At 35.6% G+C, this 15,299-nt stretch overlaps 4 protein-coding genes and 1 non-coding gene across 6 annotated transcripts; 4 read left to right on the top strand and 1 right to left on the bottom strand.

Annotated features, from left to right (window-relative positions):
• Positions 1-60: 60 nt before the first annotated feature.
• Positions 61-2,785, bottom strand: LOC106395739 (VQ motif-containing protein 18). The gene has a single exon (XM_048780421.1). The coding sequence runs from the start codon at positions 1,137-1,139 to the stop codon at positions 597-599; it is 543 nt and encodes a 180-aa protein (XP_048636378.1). The 5' UTR covers positions 1,140-2,785; the 3' UTR covers positions 61-596.
• Positions 2,786-4,706: 1,921 nt separating this feature from the next.
• Positions 4,707-4,788, top strand: TRNAS-GCU. Its single transcript has one exon. It is a non-coding gene; the product is annotated as a tRNA-Ser (tRNA).
• A 1,358-nt stretch (positions 4,789-6,146) lies between these two features.
• On the top strand, positions 6,147-7,566 carry LOC106390252 (non-specific lipid transfer protein GPI-anchored 14). Its single transcript, XM_013830670.2, has 2 exons — positions 6,147-6,543; positions 7,129-7,566. The coding sequence occupies exons 1-2, from the start codon at positions 6,207-6,209 to the stop codon at positions 7,398-7,400; spliced, it is 609 nt and encodes a 202-aa protein (XP_013686124.1). The 5' UTR covers positions 6,147-6,206; the 3' UTR covers positions 7,401-7,566.
• Positions 7,567-7,959: 393 nt separating this feature from the next.
• LOC106396544 (major facilitator superfamily domain-containing protein 12-like) lies at positions 7,960-11,459 on the top strand. Of its 2 annotated transcripts, none has more exons than XM_013836961.3 (12): positions 7,960-8,570; positions 8,721-8,931; positions 9,039-9,108; positions 9,279-9,475; positions 9,572-9,647; positions 9,729-9,892; positions 9,969-10,095; positions 10,162-10,221; positions 10,297-10,347; positions 10,430-10,588; positions 10,874-11,006; positions 11,088-11,459. In XM_013836961.3, exons 2-12 carry the CDS (start codon positions 8,762-8,764, stop codon positions 11,264-11,266), a joined length of 1,386 nt encoding a protein of 461 aa, XP_013692415.1. In that variant the 5' UTR covers positions 7,960-8,570; positions 8,721-8,761; the 3' UTR covers positions 11,267-11,459. The 2 variants fall into 2 exon arrangements, with proteins under 2 accessions (XP_013692415.1, XP_013692414.1); XM_013836960.3 differs by having other exon boundaries at positions 8,005-8,570; positions 11,073-11,459.
• A 754-nt stretch (positions 11,460-12,213) lies between these two features.
• LOC106390823 (cytoplasmic tRNA 2-thiolation protein 1) lies at positions 12,214-14,692 on the top strand. Its single transcript, XM_013831356.3, has 10 exons — positions 12,214-12,409; positions 12,692-12,806; positions 12,905-13,047; positions 13,339-13,458; positions 13,526-13,638; positions 13,726-13,818; positions 13,940-13,980; positions 14,070-14,136; positions 14,207-14,318; positions 14,404-14,692. The coding sequence occupies exons 1-10, from the start codon at positions 12,305-12,307 to the stop codon at positions 14,572-14,574; spliced, it is 1,080 nt and encodes a 359-aa protein (XP_013686810.1). The 5' UTR covers positions 12,214-12,304; the 3' UTR covers positions 14,575-14,692.
• The last annotated feature ends 607 nt before the right edge of the window (positions 14,693-15,299 follow it).

Here is a 15,299-nt window from a genome sequence, read left to right as displayed (position 1 = left end):
TTAGTAATTTAGTATCAACGAAAGATGAATTACATTGTCATTAACAGTTGGTATATTAAGCAAGAGATACGAGATCACCATATGACACGTTGAATATTAACAGAAGAATCGGTAAAAACTATTTTAACCAAGAGAAAGAATTACTATACTGTAAAAACTATTTTAGTCAATCTTCTAATAAGTACCATAAAAACTTTCCTCCAAAAAATACAGCTGATAATCAAATCATATACACGCACCAAAGAATTTTTTATTACACATCCAATATATAGTAGCACATGAATGAAGTTACATATCAAAACAGCTAGGGTTCTTGGACCGAAGATCACCACTTAATTAGATACAGTCACTTCTCCGGGAAGGGCTGCACATAAATCAAACTTTTCCTTTTCATTACAACCCCCAACCTTGGCAAAGTCAGTCTACCAAAAAAGTCCAGTTTGTCATCGTACGTGCCCATCAAAATCAAAATACAACTTCTATGCCTTTGTTCCTAAAAAGCATAACCTTCTTCGTTTAATTTCATGCCTCAAACGATTAGATCTGATCAAACGCGAATGCAAAATCAGAAAACCGTAGAAATTAACTGTGGTTATTTATGAAGAATTATGACCCTTTGTATCGAAGTTGTTGTTGGTGTTGTGGTTGTTGTTGAAGATGAAACCTTCCACTTGTGAAGAAGAAGAAGATCTCACGGGAAACGAAGAGAAGTAATCTTCTCCTACATCTTGAATCAAACCTTCTAGGTCAAAGTAAGTGTTTGTGTTGGAAGTACGCTTATGATCACCAGATCCCCATTCTTCTTTCACCTGATGGTTTCCTCCGTTTTCTAATAAATCTGTGAAACCCGTTAGCCGATTAACCGGCTGATGATCTCTGCAAACGGGTTCTTGAGACGTCGAAACTCTCGGGTTGGCTCTCTTTTTATCGGTTTTGACTTCTCCGGCTGTGGGTTTTCCGGTTAGACTTTGGACGAGTGAACGAAAATTCTTGACGTCAGTCTTGATGACCTCAGGAGCGAATATGTGGATGATGCGAATCTTGGGCTTGGTCTTGGATATTACTTGTGAGTTCTTGTTCATGGAAACCCTAGAACTCGAACCTTCATTAAAACTTTGATGATATTGAGTAACCTCCATGGATTCTTTGAGAAAATATTTGATCCTTTTTTTCTGAGATGTATAGTTTAAACAAAAATAATTGGTATGCCGTGGAATAATTATCCCTATGAGGCGGTTGGTGATTATATATATAGGTAGTTATGTAAATTTAAAATTATAGGATTGTTGGTTAGTCAAAAACATTTAATTAACAACACAGGTGAATATCAAAATGGTAAAGAAGGTGTTGGACGAAACAGCGGTGGACCTGCCCTCCATGACACATACAACTTGATTAAAATAACGTTTTGAGTGTACATATCATATTATTTACATGAGAACATTTTAGTTATATTTTATGAGTGATTTGTGATCAACCAACCAACTGACGAGAAATATAAATCATAGTGTTATAAAATATCATATACATTATTTAAGTACCCTAAGCATTGGTTGCGTGAGCTAGCCATATATCTTTGGTCACCAAATTGGATTTTATTTAGAGGAGAGTGTAAAAGTGTTAATTGTCGGCATGTTTGTTCTTCTATGGTTTGTGGGATTTGGAATTTCCTATAGTTCTTGTAGAAAACTAATTAATTATGGTGCTGTTTATATTTTAATACAAGGGTATATCAATCAGTATAAGTATATTTCTTTCACAACTGTTATTCTTGTCTAACTGTAGCGTTTCTACAAGTGTTATAATTTTTGGCTAATTAATGACACATCGTATGAAGAATTTAAGTTTGTCATAACTTATAACAATATTAGTATATGAAAATTCTAATCATATGGAACGGAACGTTAATATCGATTTATATAGCTTTGGGGAGTCAAAAAGTAACCCAGGAAACTGCTACACTTGAAAACCAGCCTAGTTCTAATCCTACGTTTTAGTTAATTTGCTTCGATTTTATGATGTTTTATATATCCTACTTCTTATTATATTCTTTTATTTAACTATACAAATATAATAAAGTGAAAACTCCAGTATTAGATTCAGATTTTTCATATCATCTTTATTTAGTTTGAATTCCGACTTGTTTAACCATAAAACTTACAATTTAACCAATTAAAGTCACCTATAGTACACTTACATATACTGTTACAAAAATGAGCTTATTCATCTACACATGTCTGAGGTGTCAACGCATATATATGCCATAGTTCTTAAAACAAAAACAAAAATCTCTTTTCTCGTTGATCCATTTTTTAATTATCTGGCTATCAAAAGTTTTTGCACAGAGAAGTTGACCCTTTTTTACAAAAAAGAATTGACATACACAAACCTACAAAGCAAGCATATAAAATAATAGTTGACTTTTGTTTTTCCAAAGGAGCAAACAAGAGCGACAGGGTGGATTTAACATCCGTTGACTTTACTTAAGTTGTGATTCATTTTTCATAAACCCCATTTTGATCTTATGGAAAGTCGGATTGGTTTACGGATTTTATGTGTTGCGATGTCTTCGAAAACTTACCCACTTTATTTTTGAGTCGTTACAAATAATTACAACACATATTATTAGAGATATGTGGGCCGTAAGATGTGTATCTTACGGACCAAGATTGTGAAGCCCATGAAACCCATGAAGACCATCAAGACTAAAAGGAAAGACTTGAAGAACAAGTTACTCTCAAAATATTCTAGCATATTTACATTAAGTGTTTAGGAAAGTTAGCATTATCTAGTGTTACATTATGTTAATGTTACCACTATATATATGCATATTGTATTCTCTTATTAAACACAACACAATAATATACTTATTCTATTATACTTTACATGGTATCAGAGCAGACGATTCTTTGGGATCGAAATTAAAACTTCCGCATTATAAGTTTAGAGCTTTGATGGCGTTCATCGTTGGTGTTGGCGATGTTGAAGAAGATGGTGACGGTAATGACGATGAAGACGTGGTAATATGAGTCGCTGGGGTTTTGTGTTATTAGGGTTTTGTTTTCTTTTTATATTTAGTTAAGTGCAATAGGTTTTGTTCTACCTGCTTTGTTTTTGTTTAGATTTTTTTTTCTTATGGTTTGGTCTAGGGGTTATTGAGAGATGTTTGAAAAGGTCCTTAGGTTAAAAGATCGGGTTTTCACGGTTGTTTATTTTTTTGAGATCTATTCTATAGTTTAGAATTTCTCAGAGTGTTTTGTTTCCCATAGTTTGGGATTTATTGGTTATAGTTTAACCATTACGGGGGAGTTCTAGTAGAACGCTCAATTTTTTTTTTTAGGTCAAGTTGTTTAGTCCGAGTTATGGACTGTCCGAGTTAAGGACGATTATTTGTGGAGTTGTAGTTGCGCCCACGGGATGTATTCTCATTGTCAAGACCAAAGAAAAGCTGAAGTTTTCATCCCTCTTTGTCTAAAGTTGAAGTTTATTCTCGGAGAAACCTACTGATTTGTTTTCCTCGACATAGTGTCCACGACATACGTGGTCTGCTTTATGATTGCAGATTTGCGTGTTGCATCCCACGTTTGTCGTGCGGGGGAGTATTAGAGATATGTGGGCCGTAAGATGTATATCTTACGGACCAAGATTGTGAAGCCCATGAAACCCATGAAGACCATCAAGACTAAAAGGAAAGACTTGAAGAACAAGTTACTCTCAAGATATTCTAGCATATTTACATTAAGTGTTTAGGAAAGTTAGCATTATCTAGTGTTAACATTATGTTAATGTTACCACTATATATATGCATATTGTATTCTCTTATTAAACACAACACAATAATATATCTATTCTATTATAATTTACACATATGCGTATAAATTTAACAAGAAATCTCTTAAAGTCTACCAACTTTCACTATGTCTTACCCCTAATTAGTGTGAAGATTTAGCTTTTTTTTCTTCTCTTAAAGTGTGAAGACTTTTAGCTTTTACTCGTGCAATACTACTATATATCCTGTAGTTTTGACCCTGATTTATTAATTTTTATAACCAAATAGCCTATGATTGTAGGGAGAGCTCGTATTAGTTCTAATTCAGAGTTGGTAGTATTTTTAAATTAACGTCAATGGATTTAAAAGTCAAAACGTATTTAAATCCATCTACAGAGAAAAAACTATATTTGATATTGACGCGTATGGGTATATAAATATCACTAATTCGACATTTGTGCAGATAAATAGCTGTGTTTTTTTTTCTAATTAACATTAACTTAGGGGGGAATGTACTTAGTCATTATTTTATGCTCTTACGCGGACTTGAAGACTTGTTCTATGCCAACTTTAAGAACAAATGTGCAAACTGCAAAGTAAATGCATCGGGCCATGAACTAGAAATCATACCATCTATCCATGTAAATACTTAGAGATAGAGAAAATGGAGTTCATCAATTTAGTTCTCTCACTCGATATGTATGTCCAATGCCATGGATAAGTATAGTCTTTTAAATGAGAAACCAGTATTCATTAAGGAAATTTTGATTTTCTTAACAGAACTTAAGCATTTTTCAATACATCTTTATGAGTACTATAACAAAATTTCGTTTATTTATGAGAACTTTTATATCCAAAGAAAGCATGTACGCTAGTAGTAACGGTATTTCTTTCCATATCTTGTTTTAATATGTTAAAGATCAAACGACAGCAGATAGTCGCTTTGGCCGAGTTGTTAAGGCGTGTGCCTGCTAAGTACATGGGATTTTCCCGCGAGAGTTCGAATCTCTCAGGCGACGATTCATTTTTTTTTCTCAACAGCTTATTTCCAATTCCGTATTGGGCCTGTAGAAACCAATTTTCCTCATTTGGGTGCTGTACAAAATGGGCTATAATACTCTCGTATAAGTTATAAGGCGAAGCTAGTTCTCTAGCCTTTTTTTGTTATTGGGCATCTATTGAAAAGTTGAAAACGAATGAAACGAATCCAAAACCGGAGGAAGAAGGAGTGGTTTTTAGGCAGACTGAAGTGACGTCATAAATGACACCATGGATTCGTAGCTTAATGGTTGTAAAGGGCTTAGAATGCGCCAAGTGTCGACGGAGACAAATTAAAGTCAATTCCACTGAGTCGACATTTCCACTCAGTGGGGTTGGTGTGAAGTGGTGGTCCTCTTTCTCATTTCCACTTCTGCTCTCAGGCTCTCATGCATGCCCGCAACTATTATACTGAGGATTTGTATAAATTTCATAAGTACAAAATGAAAAAAATTTAATATAGAAAAGGCCGTCTAGTGAAAGAGTGAGCTGTTATTGGGGAATGAATTATGAACAAAATAGCATTATGAGAACAAAAGTATCTTTATTAACATTAATGAGCATACACTTTTTTTTGGTAAACTAATGAGCATACATGCATACTAATTTACAAATATTACATTTCTTCCTTTTAATTATAACTCTTTATCATTTTATAATTTAAAAAACAAAACAGATGGATTCAGTAAAATGAATGTAAGATAAAAAAAATCTGGTTTAAGAAATTATATATACCACAAAATAAAAGAAGCTGAAAATGATATGAAGTATATATTAGATATAGCCATTTGAGACTGAGTAATTTATTGTAGAGCAATTGGCGCCTTTTTTTTTTTTTTTGCTAACCGAGTATCCTGGCCCCACCGAGGTGGTCCAGACTAGAGACCGAAGTGAGCAAGGACGCTGCCAGGGCGTCACCATGTGGCTCACCGTGTAACGGTCTTCGGTCTCGGATGCTGCAGCCCATATGTAAATTCCGCAGTGGCCAAGGCTCGAACCCAGGGGCGGGCACTCCAGCTGGAGCTCCTATACCACTAGACCAAAGCAACTTGGTTAGCAATTGGCGCCTTGGCGGTATGGAGATAATGATGTTGACATTTGAGATACTTGTTCGTTCCCATGTATATGTACCAGGGTCACATAGGACGACGCTCCATTGTCTCACAAATAAAAAAAACTTCGATGAGCTTCTCGACGCGACAACGCATACAATCATCACATAACCAAATAAATAAGATAAAGAGATATTTGAAGTCTGTGACAAAAAAAAAAAAAGAGATATTTGAAGAAAAAATAATAAAGAAAACCCTAAAATAAAATATGCCAAGGTTGCTATATAAATTGTAAAGAGTACAACAACACTAAGGGTTAAACCGTGCATGAACAATAAAAAATAATAATGGAGTCTTGGAGGATTAGTCTAGTGGCGATAGCAATAGCATTACTAATGGCTACGTTGGTGTCAGCTGGTGAGGATAAGGCGAAAGATAAGGAAGAGTGTACTGAGCAGCTTGTGGGTATGGCCACTTGTCTTCCTTACGTGCAAGGACAGGCAAAGACTCCGACGCCGGACTGTTGCTCCGGCCTGAAACAGGTCCTCAAATCCGACAAAAAGTGTCTTTGTGTAATCATCCAAGACAGGAATGATCCCGACTTGGGTCTCCAGATCAATGTGTCTCTCGCTCTTGCTCTTCCTTCTGTTTGCCATGCCGTTGCTGACGTCACTAAATGCCCTGGTTCGTAACTCAGCCACCTCTCTACCATTTCACGATATAACATTATATTTGCCATTATTGTGATGGGATAGCTGAATATTCGCAGACTTCAGGATCTTTTGGTTACCATTTGTTCTCTGTATGGGTATTTACTAATATTTTGAGCTCTTGCCTCTTGGTAAACATTTGGATTGAAGCTGATTTGGTGGAATTTTACAGAAAAACATTACTTACAAAAGCCACCATAAAAGTTAAGGAACTAGATTTTTTGGGTTCATTTTGTGTTAACATTTAATTAAAAATAAACATGAGAGTTATGTCTAGTACTTTTAGTTTATTTAAGTCACGCACGCCCCTATCATATCTAGATAAAAGTTATGAGTTTTGTGATAGACGACTGGTACATTCTACCATTATGTTGTATGTCATGATTTAGAGTACAATAGCATTTATATATATGTGTGTGTGTGTACAACAATACTTGACAGTTTTGCACAAAAAAATGTATACAACAATACATTAGAAAAAACAAATTTAGAAAATTTGATTATATAATTTTTTTTTTTGGTCAAACTCACATTGTTCCCTTTGGAATGAGTGTTTCAGCTTTGCTTCACATGGACCCAAAATCTCAAGAAGCCCAAGTGTTCTATCAGCTAGCAAATGGTTTAAACAAAACTGGCCCAGCCTCAGCTCCCATCATTTCGGCCCCTGCGCCCACCAGCGTATCTCCAACCGCAGGATCCGAGGATGGTAACAACAGTGGTCGGGCGACCTCTTTGCCAAGCAAGAACCACGCTCAGAGCTTTCGGAAACGATGGCTAGTGCTTGAAGTTGCTGCCTATCTCTTCATAATATCATTTACTATCACCTTATAAAAGTAATATTGAAAAGTAAATTTGTGCGCTTGCAGTGACGTTGATTTTGTGCAGTTACTTTCGTTTCGTGAGAACTCTTCTCAACTTTTTTTTGTCTAATGCAAAATAAGACGCGAGTTACAATTTTTGTATTGTCTCGTATGCTTTTATCAATTTTTATTTTAAATCTTGCGCTCTAAAAATATAAACTCAAGAATCTGCATACACACGTAAATATCATTTTACGGTAGATTTGTGTATCAACTTCTTTGTTGGGATGTCGATAGCAAATGTAAAAGGTACAAAACTTAAGCCTCTTTGCCATCGTTTTAATTGGGATTGATCTTATGTCTCTTCTGAAACGTGTCATCTCAAATTTTCACCTTACCAAGAAAGAAGAAATCTGCAACAATAACTAAGAGAGCAATATGATCCACAAGAAAATAAAAGGAAAAAAGAGAGAACCACAAGGCAGAAAATGGAACATGACCATGGAATTGAAAGCACCATATTATATACTGCCAACTACAAATTGTATATCAAACTTGATAACCCACCAGTGCCCTTGAAAAGATATTCTTTCAATAAATTTGATATTTTTTCAATAAATTTAAAACACCATGTAAAGAATTGTTTGGACTTGGCAAAAGCAAGTAGGAACACAAGACACAGAGAATCTCTAATATAATATTCAACTACATCTAAATTTCAAAGAGGATTCCATTTATCTCAATAGTTGGAGGGAGGTTGCTATTATTATAATCATCCAGAAAACAAATCTCCTCCATACCCAAATCCACAGAGCAACCACATGACCGCACAACTTCCCAGATTATCTTCTTCTCTATCTATCATCATTCAACATCTCTGAATTTTTCTATTATTATTTTGTTTATAACGCTTGATTTTTTTTTTTTTTTTTTTTTAGTTGACTCCATTAATATCTAAAATCAAAATCCCAGAAAAATAAAGAATTTCACGTCTTTACGCAACATTATTAAACGTTTCAACAAAAGATTCGTGTCATATGCAAGACATCAACTTGTACTAAAACAGGGATGCAAGTTTCTCGTTGAGCTCCCACAGACTTTTCTTTTGGGATATTAATAATCTCTCGAATTGATGATCTCTTAAAGGGTCTGATTAGAATTCAATTCTCTGATCGGAAGCTTCCTCTGTTTCACTCTACAGGTACGAAAGTCTCTTCCTTTCTCCTTCTGAAAACCTCCTCTGTTTCATATGTATTCAATCTGAAAGTTCGTGTTTTTAGATACTTTTATTCAATTCTACCTTCTGGGTCTTCCAAATTCGTTGATGGGTACTCCATGCACGCCTTTGCAGATTCAAATCGTTGAGGCAAAAAAATTGAAAAAACAGAGTTGATGACGTCATCCGTGATTGTTGGAGAGGACGAAGAGGATTCGTTCACGAAACCGCTTGGGAGATTGTCTGTGTTTTACTATGGAGTTGGGCATATGCTTAATGACATTACTGCTTCTTGTTGGTTCACTTACCTCCTCTTGTTCCTCACCCAGATTGGTCTCTCCCCAAGGTTTAATTAAAAAAAATATATATATAAAAAAGTCTCCTTTTGAGTTTTGTAAATGTCTTCACTTTTAGTGAGTGAGGTTTTGCTGCTGTTGTTGTTTCTTTGTGTAGGGATGCTGCAATCGTCATGCTCTCTGGTCAAGTTGCTGATGGCTTTGCCACTATCTTCATTGGTGAATTGGTAACTCCTTTGTTGTCAGAAACTTGTCTTGGTGTTCAAGCAACTCTTTTTAGACCTTTAGGTTCTCTTTAGTCTCATGTCACTTAAGTTAAATCTAAATTTTAAGTTACAGTGGTCTTGTTCTATGGTAATGATTCTTCACTTCCATCTCTGTCTTCATCACATAACAGATTGATAGATTTGGACATTTCAAAATCTGGCATGCAGCAGGATCCCTCTTAGTGGCTATCTCGTTTTCTTCAGTGTTTGGTGGTTGTTTGCCTTGTTCAATCCTCCATAGCACCTCCTTAACGATAGAAACATTATCATACAGCACCTTTGCAGCTATCTTTAACATAGGATGGGCAGCTACTCAGGTTTCCCACATGTATAAACACTCTTTTCTATTATTTTTTTCTTTCATTTAATCTTCTCTCTAGGTTACCCTCAGATTGAGTATTCATTAAATGTTTATGTTCTTTAGGGCTATGGTTAATTGCATTACACTGAACTCAACAAGCAGAGTAGCACTAACAAGCTCCCGTAACGCCTTTAGCATGGTCAGCTTCGCTTCCCCCCTATAGTCTTATTCAATCTCACAATATGTCTTCTTAACTTCTCTGTCAACTGTTTGTTCTCAGGTTGCGAACTTAGGCTTATACGCAATTGCTTTAGTTGTATTCGGTGTTAGCAAAGCTGATACTAAAGAAAACACCGAGTCACAGTATCGTTGGATTGCTTATTCATGCATCACCGTTGGTTGCTGCTTTGTGATCATATTCCTTATGGGGACAAAGGAGCCACGGTAACACACACTTAACTCAACTCTTACCAAAGGTTTCATTACGTGATAAGAGTTAGTTATATTTGATTGTCAAAAGGCTGAGGATAAATCTAAGAGAAAGTAACCGAACGAGAATACCATGGGCTTACTGGTTCAAGAAAATTCTATATTATCAAGTCGCTGTGGTTTACCTCCTCACACGACTAGTTCTGAATGTTTCACAGGTTAGTTTCTTTTATCTTCTCTTGCTTCTTGGATCAGTACTTACGTTACTTTCTGCTAACTCTCAGGCATATCTTGCATTCTTTGTTATTGATGATCTTCAAATGGCTCAATCCGCTAAAGCTCTCGTAAGTGACAAAAGAGTACCTTTCCTCTCTATCAACATTAAACTTTGTCTAACCAATGTTTTCACTTTTTTTCAGATTCCTGCAATAATCTACATCTGCAGCTTCGTTGTGTCGGTTATGCTCCAGGTACAACAACAAAGTTCAAAACGTCACTTGTGTCTTCTCCTTCTGTAAAAAGACTTGATCCTTTTTGTTTTCTGTTGTGTAGGAGATTCCATGGAATGGGAAACGTCTCAAGGCCTATTACTGTGCTGGTGGTATTATTTGGATGTTCTGTGGTGTATCCATCCTCTTATTACCTAGAAGCATTAACTCATTCATGTATGCCATCTCTGTCTTTATCGGTATCGCAAATGCATTGATTCTGGTAAGACACTTTCCCTCTGCTACATAAACTATACTCCCTCCTTTTCATTAAGTTAGATGTTTTAAAAAAAAATGTTTCACAAAAATAGAATTTTTGTATTTTCTATGAAAAAATTGTGATATTCAAGAAAATTAATTGATTTTATTGAATTACTATTGGTTAAAAATTATTGAAAATCACAGATTATAGTGATTTATTGTGTTTTTTTGAATAAAAAGTCTATCTTTGTGAAATGGAAGGAGTACTGTATCTTTTTGGTAATTCACATTTTTTTTTTGGTTACAGGTGACAGCAATTAGTATGCAGAGTGTGTTGATTGGTTCAGAGCTAGGTGGATGTGCTTTTGTCTGTGGGTCTTTAAGCTTCTTAGATAAAATGTCATGTGGGCTTGCTTTGTATGTTCTTCAGTCACACCAAAGTAAGTTTTTTTTTTTCTTAGAAATATTATGATTACATTGTTGTTGATGGGATGTGTGATTTGAAGAAAACAATGGTGCAGGCGCCACTTCACCACAAGTTGATGTAAACATACAACATAGTTTTAACTTCTCGGTGACGAGATATGGATTAGGACTTGTCCCAGCTGTATGCTCTTTTATTGGAGTCGTTGTCACGTATTTTATGGAGCTAGACAGCACAATACTGAAGCCTCTGTGTCAACCGTTGCTTCTCGAGTGAAAGTCTGCAGCATTCTTCGTTTGGTAAGATAATTTACACAAAGTGGGGATGTGAGTTTAACAGTGTTTATATGTTCAGTCTGCTGATTTGTTTATGTTCATAAGGGTATAAGTTTATAGATCACAGTGAGAAAGAAAGCATTTGTTGTACAAGAATTACTTTATGGAAAAATTAATGCAAGTTGATTCTTTTTCGTTGCTGTCTACTCTTATATGCCTCTACAGACTCTGAAGATGATTACTGGTTCATAAGGATTTAATTATACAGCTGTGATTAAGTTATTTCATTTGGGTCTTATTCTCTGGAATATTGAGACCTTGAAGATGAATGCTGTTGTAGTATACATCAGTGAGCCATAAGGAATATGTTTACTCATATAAAGGTGACAGAATGAAGGCAATTCTTTAACCTGACTCTTAGCTCAGAAGCGATTGTGTTGCGAAGTTGAAAACAGAGCTCACCTTTAGATCTAATACACTCATACTTTTTAAAAACTAGATCAAGTGTTGGTCAGACGAACTGAACTGATTTTTCGGGAACACCTCTGTCCGTATCTAATCTATACCTTTGGTTTTTGCTTCTCTCATTAACTTGTCCAGCAGACCATTTTTATTTCAAAAAATATGAATCAGGCTCACATCTTCAAAGTTTTCTTGTAGTATGTGAACACCTCGATCTCCGTGGCCTATCCATCAGATTTGTAGTCATGTTCAATAATAGGTCTGAGCAGTCTGTCTTGAAATGTATCGACGTTATCTTCTTGTTTCTTGAGGTTGCTCAAAGCAAACATTCCGAAAAATTTGTTCAACATGACTTTTCTATTCATTCAACCACATTCAACAACCTGCCAAATCAACGGCTATACAAACAAAACAGAACAAAAGGGTATGCTGAATTCTCAAGGCCCTTTAAGGCCCATATACGATGTACAAAACGCCGCCGTTTTTGTGACTCCTAGTTTAGGTCGTGTTTCACCGGCGTCTTGTACTAAAATCCCGGAAACTTTCATTCTCATGAGCTGAGCTCCGGTTAAAAAAAATGGAAGCAAGCGAAGGCAAGAGCAAGAAACAAGGAGCCTCTCGCCTCTGCTGCTTATGCAACCAGAGACGTCCTGTCCTCAAACGACCCAAAACACTTCAACAGGTAAAACTCTTTTGAAAGTCTCATGTTTGGTGTTTTGTCTAAGACTTGGAACAACTTCAATTACTGTAAAGTTTCGATCTTTATGAATCCAAATCCCTTCTATATTTCTGTACTGGGATCTCTATATGGAATCTGAAAATATTAATTGTTCTGTTTAGGTGGTTTTGGATTCTGATGTGGAAAGTGTCAATCTTTAGTTTCTAAGTCTCTTGCAAGTTGCTATTGTTTCTTTTAGTTTACTGTGTGTGTGATCATTTAATGGAACATGTGTGTGTTTTAAAGATATGCAAGGAGTGCTTCTACGAGGTCTTTGAGGAGGAGATTCATCAAGTTATTGTGAAGAATGGTTTATTCAAATCCGGTGAACGTGTTGCTATTGGTGCCTCTGGTGGCAAAGGTAATCTCTTTAAAAAACTGTTTGTGACTTCCTCTGTTCTTCTGATTGATGATTAGTTGGAGGTAAGAAGCCCAATAGATCTTTCATTGTGTCTGCAGATTCTACAGTACTGGCGTATGTGTTGTCGGAGCTAAACAGACGTCACAGTTACGGGCTAGACCTCTTTCTCTTGTCCATAGATGAAGGGATCACAGGTTACCGTGATGATTCTCTTGAGACCGTTAAAAGAAACGAACTCCAAGTAAGTTTGTTTTGGAGTCTATTGTCTATTAGCAATGTTCTAAAAATCTGTCCTAGCCGAAACAAATTCAAATCAGTCTAAACTGTTCTATATCGGTTAAAGTTAGTTTAGATCGATATAAATAGTCTAAATCTGTTAAATTAATCAGTAATGTTAGTACAATCCGCCTAGTCGCTAGTCATCTATAAAGCGTCTAGGTACCGTCTAACGATATCTTGACCATTGATATTAAGTGATTGTTTTATGATGTTTTTTTTTATTTGATGGGTTGTTTATGTGTTTTGCTTGCAGTATGGGTTGCCTCTTCAGATACTTTCATACAAAGATCTGTATGGATGGACAATGGACGACATTGTGAAAATGATCGGTTTGAAGAACAACTGCACCTTCTGTGGTGTCTTCCGTCGACAGGTTTGAGTTAGCTTTCGTTGGTTTGCTAATAACTTTGTATTAAAACAACAACTGCTTTTGTTTGAAGGCGCTTGATAGAGGAGCTGCGTTGTTGAAAGTAGATAAGCTAGTCACTGGTCATAACGCGGATGATATAGCAGAAACCGTTCTCTTGAACATCTTGCGTGGGGATATCGCTAGGTACCTATTTGTTTTGAATGATATTGAATAATGTAGAGATATAACCTCAGACTTATTGATCTTATGTAACGTTTTGGCTAACTGTAGATTAAGTCGGTGTACATCGTTTACTACAGGTGAAGATGGTCCTATTCCAAGATGTAAACCTTTCAAGTATACATACGAGAAGGAGATTGTCATATATCCTTCATTACTGAATCATTTTCTTGTTCTTTCTCTAACATCTATAGTTTTTTTTTGTTTTTATATCGCTGGAACTTGTCATCTAAAAATATTGTGATTACCTTAACATAGTCCACACGTATGCTTATTTCAAGAAGCTGGACTACTTCTCCACCGAATGTAAGTGTGCATTTTCATTAGCCTTCTTGAAGTTTCATTACAGCAGATCTCTTGTAATCCTTGCTGAAGTGATTTAGATGAATCTTCAGGTATATATTCTCCTAATGCGTATCGTGGCTTCGCCCGTGAGTTCATCAAAGATTTGGAGAGACTAAGGTCTTCTTGCTCGACCTTTCTTTATCAAATTAGTAAACGTAAGACATGTCTAACTTATACAAAAATGCAGGCCAAGGGCGATTCTTGACATCATAAAATCTGGTGAAGATTTTAGAATTGCAACAACTACAAAGATGCCTGAGCAAGGGACTTGTGAGCGGTGCGGTTATATATCTAGCCAGGTGAGAGACTTAAAGACACTCTCTCTCTTATCACATCAAGGCATGTTGTTAATGTTTGCTTGTTTGGATTACTAATGATATGCAGAAATGGTGTAAAGCTTGTGTGTTGTTGGATGGACTGAACCGTGGTTTGCCTAAGATGGGTATTGGAAGAGCGAGAGGAGGCGTAAATGGTGATCATCAAAAGGAAACAAAGAAACCTGCATCTGCTGCAAGATCTTTAGAGAGCAAACAATGTGGATCTCTTGATTTCTAAGTTTAGAAGAGAGAGAGAGAGCTATGAAACTCATATAAGTCATGATGATTGATTCTATAGAAAGTTTGAAATCCCTTGTTGTACAAGTTATGCAATGCCTTCAAGAGATTTTTTTTTTTTTTTTTGCAATGTTCAAGAATTATTAGACGTTAATTAGGCCTTTTCAGCGAATTTATTTTTTGTTTTTACATTTATATAAGATATTTTAGTTTTTGGCTTAATCTAGGCTCATCATGAACACTGAGGATTGCGACCAGGTAAAAAAAGTAAGTTTCCCACCTCTGGCTAGAGAGCCAACTTGAAGGTTATAGCTCTCAGACCGAGTCACGTATCTTCTTAAAACAGTAAACCTAATATTAGTTAAATGTACTAACTAATTTTTTTATAAATATAAGTAAATTATCTAATTTAGCTGTTTATCGAAATTGAACTTAATAGAAATATACACCAGTTATAATAAAAGATCATGAAAATATAATATTGGAAATATGTGAGAATATTAATTATCTCTACATATATGTAAACAGTTTCATATAAAATACATGAATCATACAAATTACAAAATATATGTACATGATATTTGATGCCAACATGGTTGGAAGATCCACCTAGTGGAATACGAAATGAAACTTTTCAGAAACAAATCTTGCTCATCTACTAAATCACCTAGGGAAAACTCCAAAAGCAACATTTCACAAACGAAAATTTTGAAAGAACTAATTAAA

The sequence above is a fragment of the Brassica napus genome, chromosome A5 (assembly GCF_020379485.1).
Source record: "Brassica napus cultivar Da-Ae chromosome A5, Da-Ae, whole genome shotgun sequence".
Taxonomy (NCBI): Eukaryota; Viridiplantae; Streptophyta; class Magnoliopsida; order Brassicales; family Brassicaceae; genus Brassica; species Brassica napus.
Note: the sequence above shows the minus strand (reverse complement) of the source record. Positions and strands in the feature narration are given on the sequence as shown.

What these genes read in the sequence shown, in the direction of transcription:
- LOC106395739 (XM_048780421.1), bottom strand. Translation starts at nt 1,139, where the DNA reads ATGGAGGTTACTCAATATCATCAAAGTTTTAATGAAGGTTCGAGTTCT.
- LOC106390252 (XM_013830670.2), top strand. Translation starts at nt 6,207, where the DNA reads ATGGAGTCTTGGAGGATTAGTCTAGTGGCGATAGCAATAGCATTACTA. An exon ending in TGACGTCACTAAATGCCCTG is followed by an intron (nt 6,544 to 7,128) that starts GTTCGTAACTCA and finishes TGAGTGTTTCAG; the next exon opens with CTTTGCTTCACATGGACCCA.
- LOC106396544 (XM_013836960.3), top strand. Translation starts at nt 8,762, where the DNA reads ATGACGTCATCCGTGATTGTTGGAGAGGACGAAGAGGATTCGTTCACG. An exon ending in CAGATTGGTCTCTCCCCAAG is followed by an intron (nt 8,932 to 9,038) that starts GTTTAATTAAAA and finishes TTCTTTGTGTAG; the next exon opens with GGATGCTGCAATCGTCATGC. An exon ending in CTCAATCCGCTAAAGCTCTC is followed by an intron (nt 10,222 to 10,296) that starts GTAAGTGACAAA and finishes ACTTTTTTTCAG; the next exon opens with ATTCCTGCAATAATCTACAT.
- LOC106390823 (XM_013831356.3), top strand. Translation starts at nt 12,305, where the DNA reads ATGGAAGCAAGCGAAGGCAAGAGCAAGAAACAAGGAGCCTCTCGCCTC. An exon ending in GGACTACTTCTCCACCGAAT is followed by an intron (nt 13,981 to 14,069) that starts GTAAGTGTGCAT and finishes ATGAATCTTCAG; the next exon opens with GTATATATTCTCCTAATGCG. An exon ending in AAAGATTTGGAGAGACTAAG is followed by an intron (nt 14,137 to 14,206) that starts GTCTTCTTGCTC and finishes ACAAAAATGCAG; the next exon opens with GCCAAGGGCGATTCTTGACA.